The following is a 19,230-nucleotide window of genomic DNA, read 5'->3' as shown; positions in this document are numbered from 1 at the left end:
AAAGGGGGACCAGAGGTTGCCAAAGGCAGCGGAACACTACCAACTACCACCATAGACACAGGGGCCTCGAGGACTGCACAGTAGGGGGTAATTAAGCTGGGGTCCAAACCTGAGCTGACTATCCAGAGTGGACTCCCCGCTAATTTTTACCCCCTGCTCCGACTGATCTAAAAAAAATGCAGACCTGAAAGGAACCCACCCAACACGGGACCCAACTGGATAAAAAAAGAAGGAACACCGTACTCACCAGCCGATGCGCCAGGCAGGAATAACTGGGGTTGGCAGTTTAGGTGCCTTTCTTACGGCCCCTTTTAGGGCTAGCGGACCCCCCCAGGAATGATGGCCCAGGCATAGGAGTGCGGGTTGGGGGGGAGAGGGTATTCAAGTGCAGCACAGACTCCCATCAATCCCAGTGCTATCTTAACGGAATGACGAGTACTCTGATCTTCCTAGCTTAGGTGATCACAATAAGAACCCTGCCGTGCTGAAGCCGGCGTCTCTCACTATTACCACTCTCGATGTCAGGTTCAGTGAAGTGATTCCCCAGTAATTTCTTAAATTTAACCCCTCAGCCCAGCGGGAGAGGGGGACCTATTAACCCTATAGTGCCAGAAAAACAGGTTTGTTTTCCTGGCACTATATGATCCCTTTAAGTTGTGTGAAAGAAAGACAAGTAACAGCCACTCCATAAAATACAGTACTCCAAAATCAGACTTCAGGACTACGATAACTACACATGTAACAAAATGAGAACAGAATAACAGAGTATATGAATTTTAACATTATAGAGTAAAATTTGCTGGAAAAAATAAAATTGTATGATTACGTTAAAGTAATAATCATAGATATATTTTATTATATAGTTTACAATGAAAATATTATTTATTTTATTTTTAAATCTTTATTTATGTTGTGCATTGAATAACAACATGCTTGTGGAGCCACAACAGCTTTCACAAGCCTCGAAAATTCTGAGTTAAAACATTGATGCGGCATTCAAATACACTGCACATTTTTTAGTTTATAAACAGCAGAGAGTAATGTCCGATACTGAGAGGACAGGAAGAGTAGGTGAAAACATACGATGTAGGCTGACATAACAGAATCACTATAGGGTCGGGAACACAAACATGTATTCCTGACCCTATAGTGTTAAAACCACCATCTAGCCCCCCTGGGCCCCTCATGCCTCCATAAATATAGCAAAATCTTACTGTATTCAAGCCAGAAGCTGTAACTCTGCATGCTGTTTGCCTCAAAAAAAACAAGCAGTCTGCTGACATCATCAGAAGTGGTAGCCTGATCCAATCACAGTGCTTCCCCATAGGATTGGCTGAGACTGACAAAGAGGCAGATCAGGGGCAGAGCTAGCATGATTCAAACACAGCCCTGGCCAATCAGCATCTCCTCATAGAGATGAATTGAATCAATGAATCTCTATGAGGAAAGTTCAGTGTCTGCATACAGAGGGAGGAGACACTGAATGTTTGGATGCATTTTAGGCAGCCATGACCCAGGAAGGATCTCTAACAGCCATCTGAGGAGTGGCCAGTGAAGTTATCACTAGGCTGTAATGTAAACACTGCATTTTCTCTGAAAAGACAGTGTTTACAGCAAAAAGCCTGAAGGTAATGATTCTACTCACCAGAACAAATTCAATAAGCTGTAGTTGTTCTGGTGACTATAGTGTCCCTTTAACTACTAGATCTTATATTCTTCTTCGCTTCACACATGTTTAACATGGCCGACATTCAGGAAGTGAATAGGAACTCGTAAACAGCTTGGCCAATGTTCCTTTTTAAATAGATCGTGTATTCCAGCACCAAAGGAAGAACAATTATGAAGATTCTTTGTTTATTCCACATTTTATCAGCCAGGACTTCCCACATGTAGTTACATGGTTTGATTTTTCAATAAATCCAGTTTCAAACTTGATCACATCCCTTGAAAGGAATACAGTCATTAAATCTGATTAAATTAAAACTCCATGTCTTGAGGGTCTTGTGAGCCTACAGCTAGTACTGCTTCCTGAAACTTCACGCCATCAAAGTCCTCCAGAGGTACTTGGTCACTGGCTTCTCATTGTATAACCACCCAAACAGTATCTTAGTGGCGTGCTACTGAATGTAGTTCACGTGAACAATATAAAATGTATTTGGCAATAAAATTGGCATTTTCCAGAAAATAGTGCAACTTCAATGCCCACGGACAATGCGGACCTCTGGCCTTACATCGTCAGTTCGTTTTCTGGAGGTCATATCGCTGAGTTTCCCAAAGTTAGATTACAGCTGCCTCCAGTTCTTACTGTATTTGAAATTTCTATGACAAATTAAGTAGCTGTTAGAATCTTGGTTGATTAAATTATCTACAAAATATACAGATTTGATCCAGTATCGGCAGGTTTTAAAGAGCCAAAAGTTCATGACGAGACAGTCAAGTGTCACGGAGCTGGTTCACATCTGTAAGTCGAGTCCCCTCCAAAATGTCCTGAACCTCTTTCAGGGATTTGGCTTGTCGTATCTTCTCCAAGCTGACCTGTGACCAGGAGACACATGGACTTGTTAGATGGAGCAAAATTGTAGATGAGGAAGAAAAAAAAACACACACCTCACATGCAAAAACTTTTGAAAATATTCAAACTGAAGTACAGAATACATAAATAATTGCAATATAATAACAGACTTGGAGTTTCAAAAAGATTATTTTAAGGGGTTCAAGCAATTATTTTTCTTTGATGTTCAGTGAAGTTCGCAAATTTAAAGATTCGTGAAAATCCATAACTCCTTGGTTGAGGGCTTGTTACCCTCCAGAACAGGGGTAGGCAATCGTCGGCACTCTAGATGTTGTTAACTACATCACCCCTAATAATTTGCCAGCATTATGGTTGTAAGAGCTTGTTGTATGGGAGATGTAGTCCACAACATCTGGAGTGCTGAAAATTGCACACCCCCGTTCTGAAGGTTCAGACTGACCCATTCTGATGCGGATAATATTCTTTACCTGCAGTGACTGCGACAGACGGACAAAGTCCCGTTGAACCTCCTCACTGGTCGCCAGGTCTGTCTGTAGTCTAAATATTTTATTCCTCTCCTCTAGGAGAGTCTCATGAAGAGAAGCCTGTGGAAAGAAAACATGTTTTCCGAGTTAGCAAATACAGCATGCCACTGAAGATGGAGGACCATCCGAGAAACAATTTGATTAGACATACCTTCTCCTCCCGCTCTTCCTGAAGGATTTTCTCCTGTTCACCGAGAGAGTCCCAGAGCTTTTGAACCTGACTTTCTGATTCTTGAAGCTGCAGGTCTGTCTGAATACGTAGAAAATTAATATAAGAAGTGGTTTAATTCCTTTATTTAAAATGCTGAAACATACAGAGATTAACCGTTAAACTGCCAGACATTTAACTCCACCACCAATCGCATCATTAGCCAGTTCCGGGCTGGCTAAAGTAATTTAAGTGCAAAATATGCGTCTGACATCAGCACAAGCAGCATGTTGACGCCAGACAGCTAATAGTGGCATGCCCACTTCTTCCATGTCTCCACCGTCCTTCCCTCAGCTGGAACAGGGGTAAGCTATCGTTTATTTTATTAAAGTTGGGGATGGTACGCCACCTCAAAAAGAGTTACTCTAACCAAAACCAGGGTTTTATGAAAGCGCTAGGATCTGGTTTGACTAATCTTTTAACATAAGAAATTAAGAGATACGGCAAATGAGGAATATTATATAGAGGATTATGACAAATTTCCACTTGTGTTCATCTTAATGGTATCTCACCTGCTTTCTCTCCTGCTGAATTCGATCCATTTCTGTGCGGAGACTGGAGAGTGTAGCTACAAGTAAGTTAAATATTAGTGACAAACAAATATATTGGTGGCCTAACCTACCTCCCCCCGTATTCCCAGTCCCATTAAACATGCAGTATGGTGCCTGAAGTGGGATCACATTTTTTAATGTAATTTTCCGAATTCCCACATGCAATACACGGTTTGGACACACATTGTGTAAACGTAGTTTAAGATCACAATCACAATATTTTACCTTCCAAGATCTCTGTGATTCGACGACGACGACAAAAGAAAACAAGATGAAACAAAACAAACAAAACAAAACAAAAAATAGAGAATGTAATTAGCAGTAAGTCATAAAAAATTACACACATACAAAACACACATTTAAAACATGTAGACAGGGTGATCAAAGCCTGAACTAATCTGCTGGTTTCTGCCTGTTGGCCAATATTTGTTATTCTACCTATTTGTAGGATGTGTCAAGAGCTGTGATATAAGGTGGTGCTCCATGGAATGATAAAATGCATACAAAGTGGGGATGATAAGCACGGTGCCATTTAAGCATCTTTAAAAAAAAAAAAAAATTTTGGTCTAACACTGAATGATTAAGAATGAATGTTTAGAACAATGTTATGCTAACACACCCTTCTCTTCCGTATGAGTTTCCTTTTCTCTCTGAAACTGCTCCTCCAAACCTTGCTTGGCCGCTTGCTCTGACTTCAACTCCTCCTGCAGACTAACGATCTCAATACACAGCCTTTCCTGTCGGTATTGTGCTGCCCTCTGCAGGAAGAAACAGAGAATACAGCATACAGTAACATGTTAGCCCGATACATCAGAATACAGTTGTGCTTAAAAGGTTGCACATCCTTGGAGAGTTGGTAATATATGTACCATTTTTAAAGAAAACATTAGTGAGCAGGCAAAACACATTTATTTTATTTCTTATGGGATTCATATTCAACTGTAGGTTATAACAGAATGGCACAATCATATAACAAAACATGGCAAAAAAAACCAAAAAACAATTAAATGACCCCTGTTCAAAAGTCTGCATACCCTTAGTTCTTAATACTGTGAATTGCCCCCTTTAGCATCAATGACAGCGTGCAGTCTTTTGTAATGTTGCCTAAGAGTCCCCTAATTCATGCAGGTGGTATAGTTGCCCATTCGTCTTGGCAAAATACCTGCCAGTATTTTCTGATAACATGCTGTATTCATCTTGCCATCAATTCTCACAAGATTCCCTGTGCCTTTAGTGCTCACACCCCCCCCCCCTCCTCCCCCAAAAACATCAGTGACGCACCACCATGCTTCACAGTGGGGATGGTATTCGTTTCACTATAGGCCTTGTTGACCCCTCTCCAAACATAGCCCTTACGGTTGTGACTATAAACCTCTCTTTTGGTCTCATCACTTCAAATTACATTGTGCCAGAAGCTGTGAGGCTGTCAAGGTGTTGTTGGGCATATTGTAACCGGGCTTTTTTTGTGGCATTGGCGCAGAAAAGGCTTCTTTCTGGCAACTCGGCCATGCAGCTCATTTTTGTTCAAGTATCGTCGTATTGTGCTCCTTGAAACAGCCACACCGTCTTTTTCCAGAGCAGCTTGTATTTCTCTTGAGATTACATGTGGGTTTTTCTTTGTATCCCGGACAATTCTTCTGGCAGTTGTGGTTGAAATCTTTCTTGGTCTACCTGACCTTGGCTTAGTATCAAGAGATCCCCACATTTTCCACTTAATAAGTGATTGGACAGTACGGACTGGAATTTTCCAGGCTTTGGATATCTTGTTATATCCTTTTCCATCTTTATCTAGTTCCATTACCTTGTTACGCTGGTCTTTTGGAAGTTCTTTTCTGCTCTCCATGGCTCAGTATCTAGCCTGCTCAGTGCATCCACGTGAGAGCTAACAAACTCATTGACTATTTATACACAGACACTGATTGCACTTTAAAAAGCCACAGGTGTGGGAAATTAACACTTAATTGTCATTTTAACCTGTGTGTGTCGCCTTTTGTGTCTGTAACAAAGCCAAGCATTCAAGGGTATGTAAACTTTTGATCAGTGCCATTTGGGTAATTTCTGTTATCATTATGATTTAAAAGGGAGCCAAATGACTATGTGATAATAAATGGCTTAATACGATCACTATCCTTCAATAAAATACATTGTTGCATGATCAGTAATATTTTCAATATCAATGCCAAAATTTTACAATTTTGCCAGGGTACGCACACTTTTGAGCACAACTGTATATGCTAAACACACATATAAAATACTACTATAACGTAACAGGGAAGGGCAAAAAAGGTCATTTACATTTCAATAACTCATACAACCAGCACCCTTCTAAAAACACAAATGTTTTAACTTCCCATGTTAGTGTGCAGTTGGCAAAATGATATTAAACTTAAAAGGGAATTTGACCCTTCTCTGGAATTTACACTAATGATAAAAATACTGTAAATCACCAATAACTTATGTTAAACAATGATGCTCCATTTTATTTTAAATTTATATAAAAACATTTAGCAAATTACATCATAATCCAGTTCAGGCAAGGCAAAGCCAGGGCAAATATTGCAAATGAAAAGGAAAATTCTAAACATTGTTAAATTCCTCCCCTTTTCTGTTTCTCTGTATACTAACTGGCAGGTGCAAAGGACGAAGCTTATACCATTGAACGGGAGAAGAGACGGAGGTGCCCATTTGCAGGTTAATTTTATTTTTTACATGTCACAAAATACATATTTATTAAATATACAGATAAGTAACTATAACGTTAAAAATTCAGGGAAGTGACAGTTCCGCTTTAATAAATGCATTGGAAGATCAGAAAAGTTTTTGAAACTCAACATGACATCGACACTCTGAGCTTGTCAGATACTCTCATTGGTAGTCACAGGTTTAAAACAGCTATGAGTCTAATTTCTGGTCACTCCTGCGTTACGCTAATCACGCATGAAATGCTTTGTTTTATAGAACAGGTTTACAGAGCGTTACCCAGTATCGGCTGTGAAGAATTCCAAGTGATATCAGATTTTCCCAAAATGACTATTATAATCTAATTTTAAAGTAAAATTTTAATTCCCAGAAATGCATTCTTTATTGAATAACCCCTACAGTGCTGCACTGTGTTACATACGAGGGGGGCCCTCTCTATCATAGTACTGTTGGAATCCTCATTATTTAGGCGGGGAATGTACCTGAACCGAGGATGTCTGTACGGCTGGCGTTTGCTCCTCGGGAGACGTTGCGCCCCCAATAGCTCTTAACTTTTCGTTTTCTTCACTAAGGATATTCACTTCCTGACACAAGCGATTGAAGGACGCTGTCAGTGCAGCCTAAGGAAGCAGAACGAGTGAAAAAGCAGGAGAATGAGACAGATTTATGGGAAAGGAGAAACAAACACAAAATAAGGGAAGGTAGAAGAGGTAAATTTCTGTCAGGTTTCAAAATTGCAGCAAATTAAAATTCCATAAGGCAAAGAAGGGTTGCCCTGACACAAATTTAAAACTTAAATTTAAACCTCCTTAATTTAGAAAAACGTCGCCTCAATGCTAGCCCCAATAATTGAGATACAGTCCATGAGAGCCCCCCGCCCCCCACAGTGGTTGGACATAGAGAACCAGTGGCTACAAGGGTCTGACCTCCGCAAGCTGATATGGGTGCCCAAATCGACACGCCCCCAAACAACCTAATATGCTACCCACCACGGCAACACTAGTGGCAACCTGGGACACAACGCACACAGTACTACACACCACTACACCATGGTCTCAGGCAGCACCACTGACCAGTCTACATACAGCCAACCCCATGTTTGACCAGAGAGAGTGGATAAAAGGGGGCTGCACACATGTAAAGGACCTCCACAAATCGCATACACTGCTGCCATTCCCAATACTCCAGGACAAATTTAACCCCTTAAGGACCAAACTTCTGGAATAAAAGGGAATCATGACATGTCACACAGGTTAACCTGCCCCCTAGGTCGATATTCTCGTACTTACAGCTCAAATCCATGCTAGCAGCCCAAACATCCACCACAGAAGATACTCTCACAATCTCAAGGTTTGAAGCGGCCTGTTCGACTCACAAGCCACAGAAGGGAGTGACCTCCATGTGTTATGCTCTCCTCGATGTAGGCACCCCGGTAACACTAGACAGATTTAGCGAAGCTTGGCATGCAGACATAGGGAGACAATTTGATGCAACCCAGTGGTCAAAAGCACCGAGATTTCGGAGCAGGGGTGGCACGAAAATATTACATGATCAGCTACCATGGAGGGATCCGAATGAAAGGGGAATGGGTAAAATAACAAAAAGGGGGTTCATTGTGTGGCGAAACCAACTTCGCCACTGTGGACTGGAGAAGCCTGGTTGCTAGCCTCCTGCCCTGCGACTATGGCCCTGGACATATTGTACTGTAAAAACTATATTTGGGCATGTAATAATGTATATTGCTGCTACCGGCCCTTTAAAAGCATCTAGGAACAGATTGGGACTTTTGGGACTACTGTCCCTTTAAGGCCGGGAAGTATATTCTAGTGTACTGCCTGTAATATTGTATATGTATTATGTGTTAAGTTTAACCTGGGTGATATATATGCAGCATTCATCTGATCGTTCGGTAGAATCACTCCATTCATTATATTGAGTGAGACTACCGAACAACCAGACCACCCAGGAATAAGTGTGCCTCCAATTACCGTTTGCAACAATGTTGCAAACAGGTAATTGGCAATGCATGTAATGTGTTCTGTGTCCTCTGGGTGGCCGCCATTCGGGAAACAACCACGTGGCGGCGGCCATCTTTAACTACCGAACAGCGGTGTTTTGCAGTCGAGTGTCTGGAACTGAAATCGGACACTCGACTAGGCAAACACCGCTGAAACCTCCAGACTTCCAGGATTTCGTGGGGAAACTACCGAACGGCCCGCCGTTCGGTAGAAAAAAACGTACGAACTAGGGGATTCATACGAATCCCCCTTAGTCTCTATAACACAGGCAATTCGTCTGTTTCATTCACTTGTTTGTGACCGACCGCAGGGCCAAAATGCATGGAACTGTTTTCGGATACTTTACCCATGCGGTCGGTCAATACTTTAAAGTCCCATAACTCCCGAACCGTTTATCCGAATGGGCTGATTTTAACATATGTTGTCCCTCCGGACTAGGGCTATCTGGAGATATTGGATTTGTGGATGTACCCCAAGTATTTAGGGTACATCCAAAACTTGGGTAAAAATATGTCCCTGTTAATTGTGTTAACAGATATGTTGGAGGGAGGAGATGTGTGGGTTGTACCTTAAACTGGATTGGTGTACTGTAAACCCCTCCCCTGCATGGGAGAATCTCATATAAGCCTGTGTGTGAATAAATCAGTGTTGTTGCTGTTTAACCCTGAAGCTGGAGTGTGTCTCTTTCTTGGGGGAAAGGGGACTGTATGCCGACTGCCAGGAGTGTAAGCTGTTTGTATTGCTTTTCCTGTTCGGCTGCTTCCAGGGTTCGTGTGTCTGCTGTTCGAGAGTTGGTGAATCCGTGCAGTTTGGGAGTTCGGGAACGTGGTGCTTATAGTAGCTGCTGGTCTATCTAAAGGGGATTATCGCCTAAACGGATTTTTCCCCTTTTATGCTGAAACGGTCCGTTACACATTGATTAAACAGCAAAATATGATAAACTGGAAATGAACAGCTAATTTTAGCCAACAACAGATAATGTGTGACTATAGAGGAGTTTGAAACTTTTCTTTTTTTTTTTTTTTTATCTTAATGTTTGCAATTTCATTTTAAATTTCCTACACTTTGCTTTTAAGTGAATGAAACATTCAGAATCAAACTAGAGGGTTATTAAATTTCAAACTCCCCCCACCCCACACACCGTACCCTTCAGAATCAAACTAGAGGGTTATTTAATTTCAAACTCCCCCCACCCCACACACCGTACCCTTCAGAATCAAACTAGAGGGTTATTTAATTTCAAACTCCCCCCACCCCACACACCGTACCCTTCAGAGTCAAACTAGAGGGTTATTTAATTTCAAACTCCCCCCACCCCACACACCGTACCCTTCAGAATCAAACTAGAGGGTTATTTAATTTCAAACTCCCCCCACCCCACACACCGTACCCTTCAGAGTCAAACTAGAGGGTTATTTAATTTCAAACTCCCCCCACCCCATACACTGTACCCTTCAGAATCAAACTAGAGGGTTGTTTAATTTCAAACTCCCCCCACCCCACACACCGTACCCTTCAGAATCAAGCTAGAGGGTTATTTAATTTCAAACTCCCCCCACCCCATACACTGTACCCTTCAGAATCAAACTAGAGGGTTATTTAATTTCAAACTCCCCCCCCCCCACCCCACACACCGTACCGTCACTCACAGTACATGATGCCATACTGGGAAGAAATGGACAATGAGGAAGTATTATCCCTTAATCTGTTACTATAGCGATATGGGAAGAGTACTGGACACAGACGGTACGTACGGCGTGGGACGCCATCTTCTCACCATTTGCCGTGCGGTTTTCTGCTGTGTATCAGACATGTTGCTCTGAAGTCCATCTAGAAGCTTCTCTGAACTTTTGATCTGGTCCAACAGAACATTAACCTGCACAACAGAAACCAGACTGTTCAATACAGCACAAATCTACAAATATATATTACACACTAACAGCAAATCTACACATATATTATACACATTAACGAACATCTACACATATATTATATACACTAATAGCTACACATATATATTATACACATTAACTAACATCTACACATATATATTATACACACTAATAGCTACACATATATATTATACACATTAACTAACATCTACACATATATTATACACACTAACAGCTACACACATATTATACACACTAACAGCTACACATATATTATACACACTAACAGCTACACACATATTATACACACTAACAGCTACACACATATTATACACACAAACAAACAGCTACACATATATTATACACACAAACAGCTACACATATATTATACACACAAACAGCTACACACATATTATACACACAAACAGCTACACATATATTATACACACAAACAAACAGCTACACACATATTATACACACAAACAGCTACACATATATATTATACACATTAACTAACATCTACACATATATTATACACACTAACATTTGCAAATATATTATACACACATATTATACACACTTACATCTACACATATATTATACACACAAACAGCTACACACATATTATACACACAAACAAACAGCTACACATATATTATACACACAAACAGCTACACATATATTATACACACAAACAGCTACACACATATTATACACACAAACAGCTACACATATATTATACACACAAACAGCTACACACATATTATACACACAAACAGCTACACATATATTATACACACAAACAGCTACACACATATTATACACACAAACAGCTACACATATATTATACACACAAACAGCTACACATATATTATACACACAAACAGCTACACATATATTATACACACAAACAGCTACACACATATTATACACACAAACAAACAGCTACACACATATTATACACACAAACAGCTACACATATTATACACACAAACAGCTACACATATATTATACACACAGACTGTATAAATAGCTGCAACTCTCTGTTTACCTCACTTCCAAATTTCCCCTGCTACCTCTTGTCTCAAATCCCCACGGTATCCTTTAGATTGTAAGCTCACTGTATATTGTAGATTGTAAGCTCACTCTTTGTATAAAAGAGCTTATATGGCTAGATGTCAGCTTACGGCAGGGCCCTCTCTACCTTTTGTATTTGTCTGTATATATTGTATGTTCTCCACTAATTGTGCTGGCGCTTTATAAATACTGGTAAAAAATAAGTAAAAAATAAAATACAGCACACATCTACACATATATTATACACACAAACATCTACACTCATATTATACAAACATCTACACATATATTATACACACAAACATCTACACTCATATTATACAAACATCTACACATATATTATACACACAAACATCTACACTCATATTATACAAACATCTGCGCTTATATTATACAAACATCTACGCTCATATTATACAAACATCTACGCTCATATTATACAAACATCTACGCTCATATTATACAAACATCTACACTCATATTATACAAACATCTACACTCATATTATACAAACATCTACGCTCATATTATACAAACATCTACGCTCATATTATACAAACATCTGCGCTCATATTATACAAACATCTGCGCTCATATTATACAAACATCTACGCTCATATTATACAAACAGACTGTCCAACACAGCACTAATCCAAACAGACATTATACATGTAAGCTGTACAACCCAGCACACATCTAAACATATACTGGAATTATACACACAGCCTGTAAGGTACAGCACAAATCTAATCAGACTGTAAACCAGAATATAAGGACCAGGCATGCTCACCTGATTAGCACAGTCCTCTGTGCTGCAACGCAGAGCCTCCTGCAGAGCCTCTCTTTCCCTGGTCACCTTGTCTAGCCGCTCACTGGTGCTCTGCAGGGCCACCTTGTGCTGCGCAAGCTGCAACAAAAAATACAACTTAATGTTATAAATATATATATATAGCATAAGGAATAAGGCAATGAGATCCCCTGCTTTTTGTTTATTGTCTGTCAATCTGCCTGAGATCACATGCCTGTTTTATTCTTCAATCTTTTATTTTAAAATCTAAAAATTCCACTTACAAAAATCGATAATGTTTTTATGGGAAGTGGAAAATATATCCAATTCGCACACACTCCACTAAGCAGATTGAAGCTTAATATATATATATATTTATATATTTACACTGGTAACAATCATCTCCTAAAGACGTTCAGCCACATCAGAAACCAAGGCAAAAATCACGAATTTGAATAAATAGTTGAAAACCATTGAAAATGACTGCATACATAACCATTTGATTTTAACGGCCTAACTGTGTTACACCATATATATGAAAAAATGTCTCCACTTCCTCCAGAAAAGGCTCAGGCAAGGCACTTCATGCAAATTATCTTACACTTCCCATAATTCCCCTTTCTCTCTCATTGCAAAGAACGTTTCTGAGCAAAGAAAACTCCCTAACAATGGGTGTTAATGGGGGGTGATCAGATAGATAGAGACATAGCGACATATAGATAGATAGACAGACAGACAGACAGAGAGATAGAAAGATAAATATAAATTTGACAGTTTCTCTTTAATTAAGCAGTGAATACAAGCACTGACCTCAGGCTCACATTGCAATAGCCAGAACTTGCCTTCCACTGATAAGATTCAATTATCGCGAAAATTGTCAACAAATGGTATTGCTAAATAGAAGATTATTTTGCTTTAAATAAGGAATGCTTACGGTAATTAAGCAACAGCTATATCTTCCTCATCGCGGCTGGCATTAAAAGTGACAAATTAAAACGTTTACATTGTAAAAGCATATTGCCTTAACCTGGACGATATTGGTTGGCTGAGAGTGCTTGGGTTGATTAGATTGCACCTTTAACTTTGTATTTCAGAATGCATTTCTATTTCATTTCCATAAAGATTTTACATTGAGGTTTATTAAAAAACCTCTGAATTTCAGACAACCGAGACAGAGATTGCACGTTTTATTCCCAATATCATAGAAAGAAAATAGCTGGAGAATTTTTCCAATTTGACAATTTTTTTTGTCCAAAAATCCCCAATTCCTTTTTTTAAATTTTCCTCAATTCCTGACTTCATTGTTTAGTTTGGCTAACTGAGCTGGCTGTCCCAACAGGATTAAATCTCTGCTCAGCAGAGTTTCCTGTTGAAATTGCGATACCAGCAAAGTGACTTCCTGCTCGTTATAAAACAGTCGCACCCATTAATAGCACGATGGACTGTTCGAAATTAAACAATGTGGACAGCAGGGAGACTGGGTATAGGAAATCCATACTGCCGGGCTCCTGTATGGACGGGGGACATCGCTAGCATGTATAGCGGACATGACTGTCCTTTCTATACCTGATACCTGTGAAATGTCAATCACTGATGGCTGGTCTCATAGACAGATTTTTGTACAACAGGTCCCAAAGCAAACTCAATGTATTTGCCAAAAAAAACCCATTATAATCTATGAAATCTCATGAGTGCCCTCACATGCCATTAAAGGGTTACTCAAACCACCATCACCACTTATGTGTTTAAAAAGCTGACGTGTTTTGTGTGTGTGGCGTGGACCTTTAAAGTATTCAAACAATTAACAGATAATCGAACGCTATGTCTAAAAGGAAACACACATCCACTAATGTGGTCATGTTTGCTACACAGTTTTAAGAGTTTGGTAAAGGTACAGCGCCCTTAAAAGGAGCACTTCAAACACAATAGCCACTACAGTGCGCTCAGGTGCCCCAAGTAATGTGCGCAGTCAAACTGTTTGCTAACGGTGTGACTTTGTACCTGAGACCCGCCTGGTGTTGGTCACTGCCTCTATGAGAGCTGGAAGCTCTCTGTCTGAGCTAAGGTCAGTGGCGCAGGGCACAGCTCGTTCGCTGAGAAAGATTGGCGCATGCTCTCAGCTGGCCCTGCATGGCTTAAGTGGCCTGTCGCCTATTTCTCCTTAAAATATAAGCCGAAAGATTGACTACTTCGTCTTATGTATTTTTCTTGCGCTTGGCAATATTGACAAAGGGTGGAGTGTAAGGTAAACTTCACCGTTTGTTAGCTTGACAAAGAAAGTGTCGCTTGCTTAATGCCCACCACCATTTTGTCACAATTCTCAGTAAAAATACACAAGACAAAATAGTCCCTACGTTGTGTTATGGTTTAGAAAGAAATAGATCAGAAATGAAGAACAGATTTGAAAAGAGTAAGAGTAAACAAGGTAGGTTTTAGGTGACAGAACCACATAAGCTCAGAAAAAGCTAATAGAAACTCCTACTGGCTCTCACTTGGTAAGTGACCGGCTTCTGGCGGACCTCAGGAAAAAAGTCAAACTTAGACTAAGGGGACGAAAGGCTCTCCTGGCACCATAAACACTGCAACATGCTGTAGTGGTTATGGTGATTAGAGTGTTAACGTGCAGGGCTGCAATGATTTGTAATCTAGTCTGTTCATTATTATTATTCACAAGTGTTCCAAGAAAATCCCAAGTTATAGTTGCTCCAAGTAATGTATAGACATGTAACAGATATTACCTCCTGGTCTGAGAGTAGCTGAAACCCCGATGGAGGGATATAGATACACTCGGGTACCAGTGTTGCCGTGGAAACCAAGGATGCTGTATCCTCCTGGACCTGTCGCTCACCAGGGAAGGAGGAAATGGAGACGCAGTCACAGCCTCGGGCAAAGGTCTCAGCTCCCATTGAAAGCTCAGAGTCATCGCTGGGGCAGTCTGGACAAGGGGTAAGAGTGTCTTGCCCCAAGCACCCATCATCCACCTGGGCCATTTAGGAACCCTATTCCTGTGGGGTAAAATATAAAATTCTGGTCTCAGATGGGAATTCAATTCAAGGTTTTATTTGACTTATAAACTTAGTTGAGATATTACAAAGTAAAAACACATAAAAGCTGCTATCTAACTAGGATTGCCAGATCCACCACATTTTCCTGCACACGTAACATTTACATATACTTATTGGCAGAGCATGAAGAGTGCTGCCCTGCAGTATACAGACTTAATATGGTGCAGGATTCCTCACTGCTGCGGTGTCTGTCCTGCAAACCCTGTGGCGATACTAGGCACATGAGTGTTAATTCGAAGTTTAATGCAAATCAAGTTAGGGTATAAATTGCATTTCAGCCTGTACTGTAGAAAAAAAGTTAAAGGGATAATATAGGCACCAAAACAACTTTAGCTTAATGAAGCAGTTTTGGTGTATAGATCATGCCCCTGCAGTATCACTGCTCAATTCTCTACCATATAGGAGTCAAATCCCTTTGTTTATGAAGCCCTAGTCACACCTCCTTGCATGTGACTTACACAGCTTTCCTAAACACTTCCTGTAAAGAATCATCTAATATTTACACTTTCTTTATTGAAAATTCTGTTTACTTTAGCATTTTTATGATCTCCTGCTCTGATAATAGCTTGTTGGGCCCTGCAGGAGCCTCCTGTGTGTGATTAAAGTTTAATTTACAGAGCAGGAGATAAACACTTCTAAAGTAAGTTAGCATCTGATTGAAAACAAAACTATGGCTACATACACAGAAATTAAAGTGATTTAACTCCTAAATGGCAGAGAATTGAGCAGTATGACTACAGGGGCATGATCTACACACCATAACTACTTTATTAAAAAAGTTTTTAATGTTTTAATGCCTATATTATACCTTTAAAGAAAATATTATAAAATTAGTTTTTTTTAAACAAACTTATGCAGACATATAAATTATTCCATACAATAAATTAGATATATAATAAAAGCAGGATTTCACTGATTTTGGATGTAAACTCTTTGTAATGCTTTGCATTCATGTAAAATAAAACAACACCAAGCAACAACTTAATAAATTAAAAACACACTGCGACTAGCAAAATCCTAAACAAAACAACAAAATACATTAACATTGTTTCAATGCAGACTAACTGTAATACATAAATAAATGCATTAAACTGTGGGGAATATGACATGTCATTGGATGGTGTATCATTTGTATTTTTATAAATAGATATTCCCATAATTAACTCATGGCTCCCTAATAATCTACCATGGATAGCACAATTGTGTGGGTTAATTAAAGCTCTCACAGGTACATATAGCAAAAAATGTATCTCTGTGGCAGTCAGGGGGTTAATTAAAGCATGCATTAATTAGTGTACCATGCACTGTATCTCTGTGGCAGTCATGGGGTTAATTAAAGCATGCATTAATTAGTGCACCATGCACTGTATCTCTGTGGCAGTCAGGGGGCTAATTAAAGCATGCATTAATTAGTGTACCCTGCACTGTATCTCTGTGGCAGTCAGGGGGTTAATTAAAGCATGCATTAATTAGTGTACCATGCACTGTATCTCTGTGGCAGTCAGGGGGTTAATTAAAGCATGCATTAATTAGTGTACCATGCACTGTATCTCTGTGGCAGTCAGGGGGTTAATTAAAGCATGCATTAATTAGTGTACCATGCACTGTGTCTCTGTGGCAGTCAGGGGGTTAATTAAAGCATGCATTAATTAGTGTACCATGCACTGTATCTCTGTGGCAGTCAGGGGGTTAGTTAAAGCATGCATTAATTAGTGTACCATGCACTGTATCTATGTGGCAGTCAGGGGGTTAATTAAAGCATGCATTAATTAGTGTACCATGCACTGTATCTCTGTGGCAGCCAGGGGGTTAATTAAAGCATGCATTAATTAGTGTACCATGCACTGTATCTCTGTGGCAGTCAGGGGGTTAATTAAAGCATGCATTAATTGGTGTACCATGCACTGTATCTCTGTGGCAGTCAGGGGGTTAATTAAAGCATGCATTAATTAGTGTACCATGCACTGTATCTCTGTGGCAGCCAGGGGGTTAGTTAAAGCATGCATTAATTAGTGTACCATGCACTGTGTCTCTGTGGCAATCAGGGGGTTAATTAAAGCATGCATTAATTAGTGTACCATGCACTGTATCTCTGTGGCAATCAGGGGGTTAATTAAAGCATGCATTAATTAGTGTACCCTGCACTGTATCTCTGTGGCAGTCAGGGGGTTAATTAAAGCATGCATTAATTGGTGTACCATGCACTGTATCTCTGTGGCAATCAGGGGGTTAATTAAAGCATGCATTAATTAGTGTACCATGCACTGTATCTCTGTGGCAGTCAGAGGGTTAATGAGAGCTCTATACACAGAGTATTATTATTATTTATTATTATTATTATTAATTATTATTACATGCCCCCCCCTCCCTATGTCCTTACAGTGACCTGGTTCGCCTTCAGACCTGGATTCTCGTTTTGGGGCTGAATTCCCGGATTCTAGGATTTTCTCCCAACTTTTCTTTTCAATCTCTGCAAATCCGCATCCGCATGAGGACACGTTTCCGTATCCGTTCGGCAATTTCCGCCACCTCTCGGCAAGCTCGCCGCTTCAATGCTCGGCAATCTCGCCACTCAATGCTCGGCAATCTCCGCCACCTCTCGGCTATCTCGCCGCTTCAATGCTCGGCAATGTCCGCCAACTCTCGGCAATCTCGCCGCTTCAATGCTCGGCAATGTCCGCCACCTCTTGGCTTCAACGCTCGGCAATCTCCGCCACCTCTCGGCAATCTCGCCGCTTCAATGCTCTGCAATGTCCGCCACCTCTCGGCTTCATCGCCGCTTCAACGCTCGGCAATCTCCGCCACCTCTCGGCTATCTCGCCACTCAATGCTCGGCAATCTCCGCCAACTCTCGGCTATCTCGCCGCTTCAATGCTCGGCAAAGTCCGCCAACTCTCGGCAATCTCGCCGCTTCAATGCTCGGCAATGTCCGCCACCTCTCGGCTTCATCGCCGCATCAACGCTCGGCAATCTCCGCCACCTCTCGGCAATCTCGCCGCTTCAATGCTCGGCAACCTCTCGGCTTCTTGTGCTAGACCTCAACAGTTCGTTGACCTCCGCCAAGTTTGGGCGGCCTCCACCTGTCTGCCTCAGAATGATGGGAGTTGGAGTTTATATAAGATGGAAGCTGTACCCAAAGGGCTATTCACTCAAATTAAACATGAATTGTAATTATTATTATTATTAATATAGCACTTTACAATGAGAGGAAGACCCAGCTCGCCTCCTGAGCTTGCAATCTATGATATCACAGTTGTTTATATAGCGCCAACATATTCCGCAGCGCTGTACAATAGGTAAACAAGAGAAACATTTAATTTTAACAAAACACGTTTAACATACAGTATTAGCAGGTGAAGGGGGACCTGCCCCAATGAGCTTACAATCTAAAGGAATTCAAAGTAAATATAAACATTTAGGATAAAATAGATAATGGTTCGCAGAAACTTGTGGTGATTAAACCTGGTTATTGCAAAATGTAAATAAAAATAGCAGAACTGGCAAAATTCTCCGAGTCAGCTTTATTGTTATTTAATGTGGAGCAAAGTTCTAACACTTCCGGTTTACCAGAAATACCATTAAATTTCTAATAAAACATGATATTTTATTTGAAGAATGTATTAGCTCAGATCATTGACTAACAACCCCTAGGTGGCGCATCTTGCTAATTATTTACTAATGAGGAATTCAGAATTTATTCTTTACAATACTTCCCAGCCAGCCTGGTCCTTGCAATTTAAACGTCATTCGGAACGTACCCGAGCCAGCAATACGTTTTCTATTTTTAAATAACCTATGGACTGTGCTGATCGAAGGGGAATGTACACTGCAGATCACATTTAAATCAGAACTCTTCTAGTTTTCGTTTTATATAA

General features: G+C 40.4%; 1 protein-coding gene across 1 annotated transcript; it reads right to left on the bottom strand.

The window, feature by feature from the left end:
- Nucleotides 1-918: 918 nt before the first annotated feature.
- Nucleotides 919-17,860, bottom strand: RABEP2 (rabaptin, RAB GTPase binding effector protein 2). The gene is made up of 10 exons (XM_063429552.1): nucleotides 17,742-17,860; nucleotides 15,029-15,295; nucleotides 12,294-12,410; nucleotides 10,312-10,410; nucleotides 6,999-7,136; nucleotides 4,434-4,574; nucleotides 3,778-4,053; nucleotides 3,209-3,307; nucleotides 3,001-3,117; nucleotides 919-2,535 (listed from the first exon to the last, which is right to left on the bottom strand). The coding sequence occupies exons 2-10, from the start codon at nucleotides 15,278-15,280 to the stop codon at nucleotides 2,434-2,436; spliced, it is 1,341 nt and encodes a 446-aa protein (XP_063285622.1). The 5' UTR covers nucleotides 15,281-15,295; nucleotides 17,742-17,860; the 3' UTR covers nucleotides 919-2,433.
- Nucleotides 17,861-19,230: the final 1,370 nt, after the last annotated feature.

This window comes from Pelobates fuscus, chromosome 8, assembly GCF_036172605.1.
Source record: "Pelobates fuscus isolate aPelFus1 chromosome 8, aPelFus1.pri, whole genome shotgun sequence".
In the NCBI taxonomy this organism is placed as follows: domain Eukaryota; kingdom Metazoa; phylum Chordata; class Amphibia; order Anura; family Pelobatidae; genus Pelobates; species Pelobates fuscus.
Note: the sequence above shows the minus strand (reverse complement) of the source record. Positions and strands in the feature narration are given on the sequence as shown.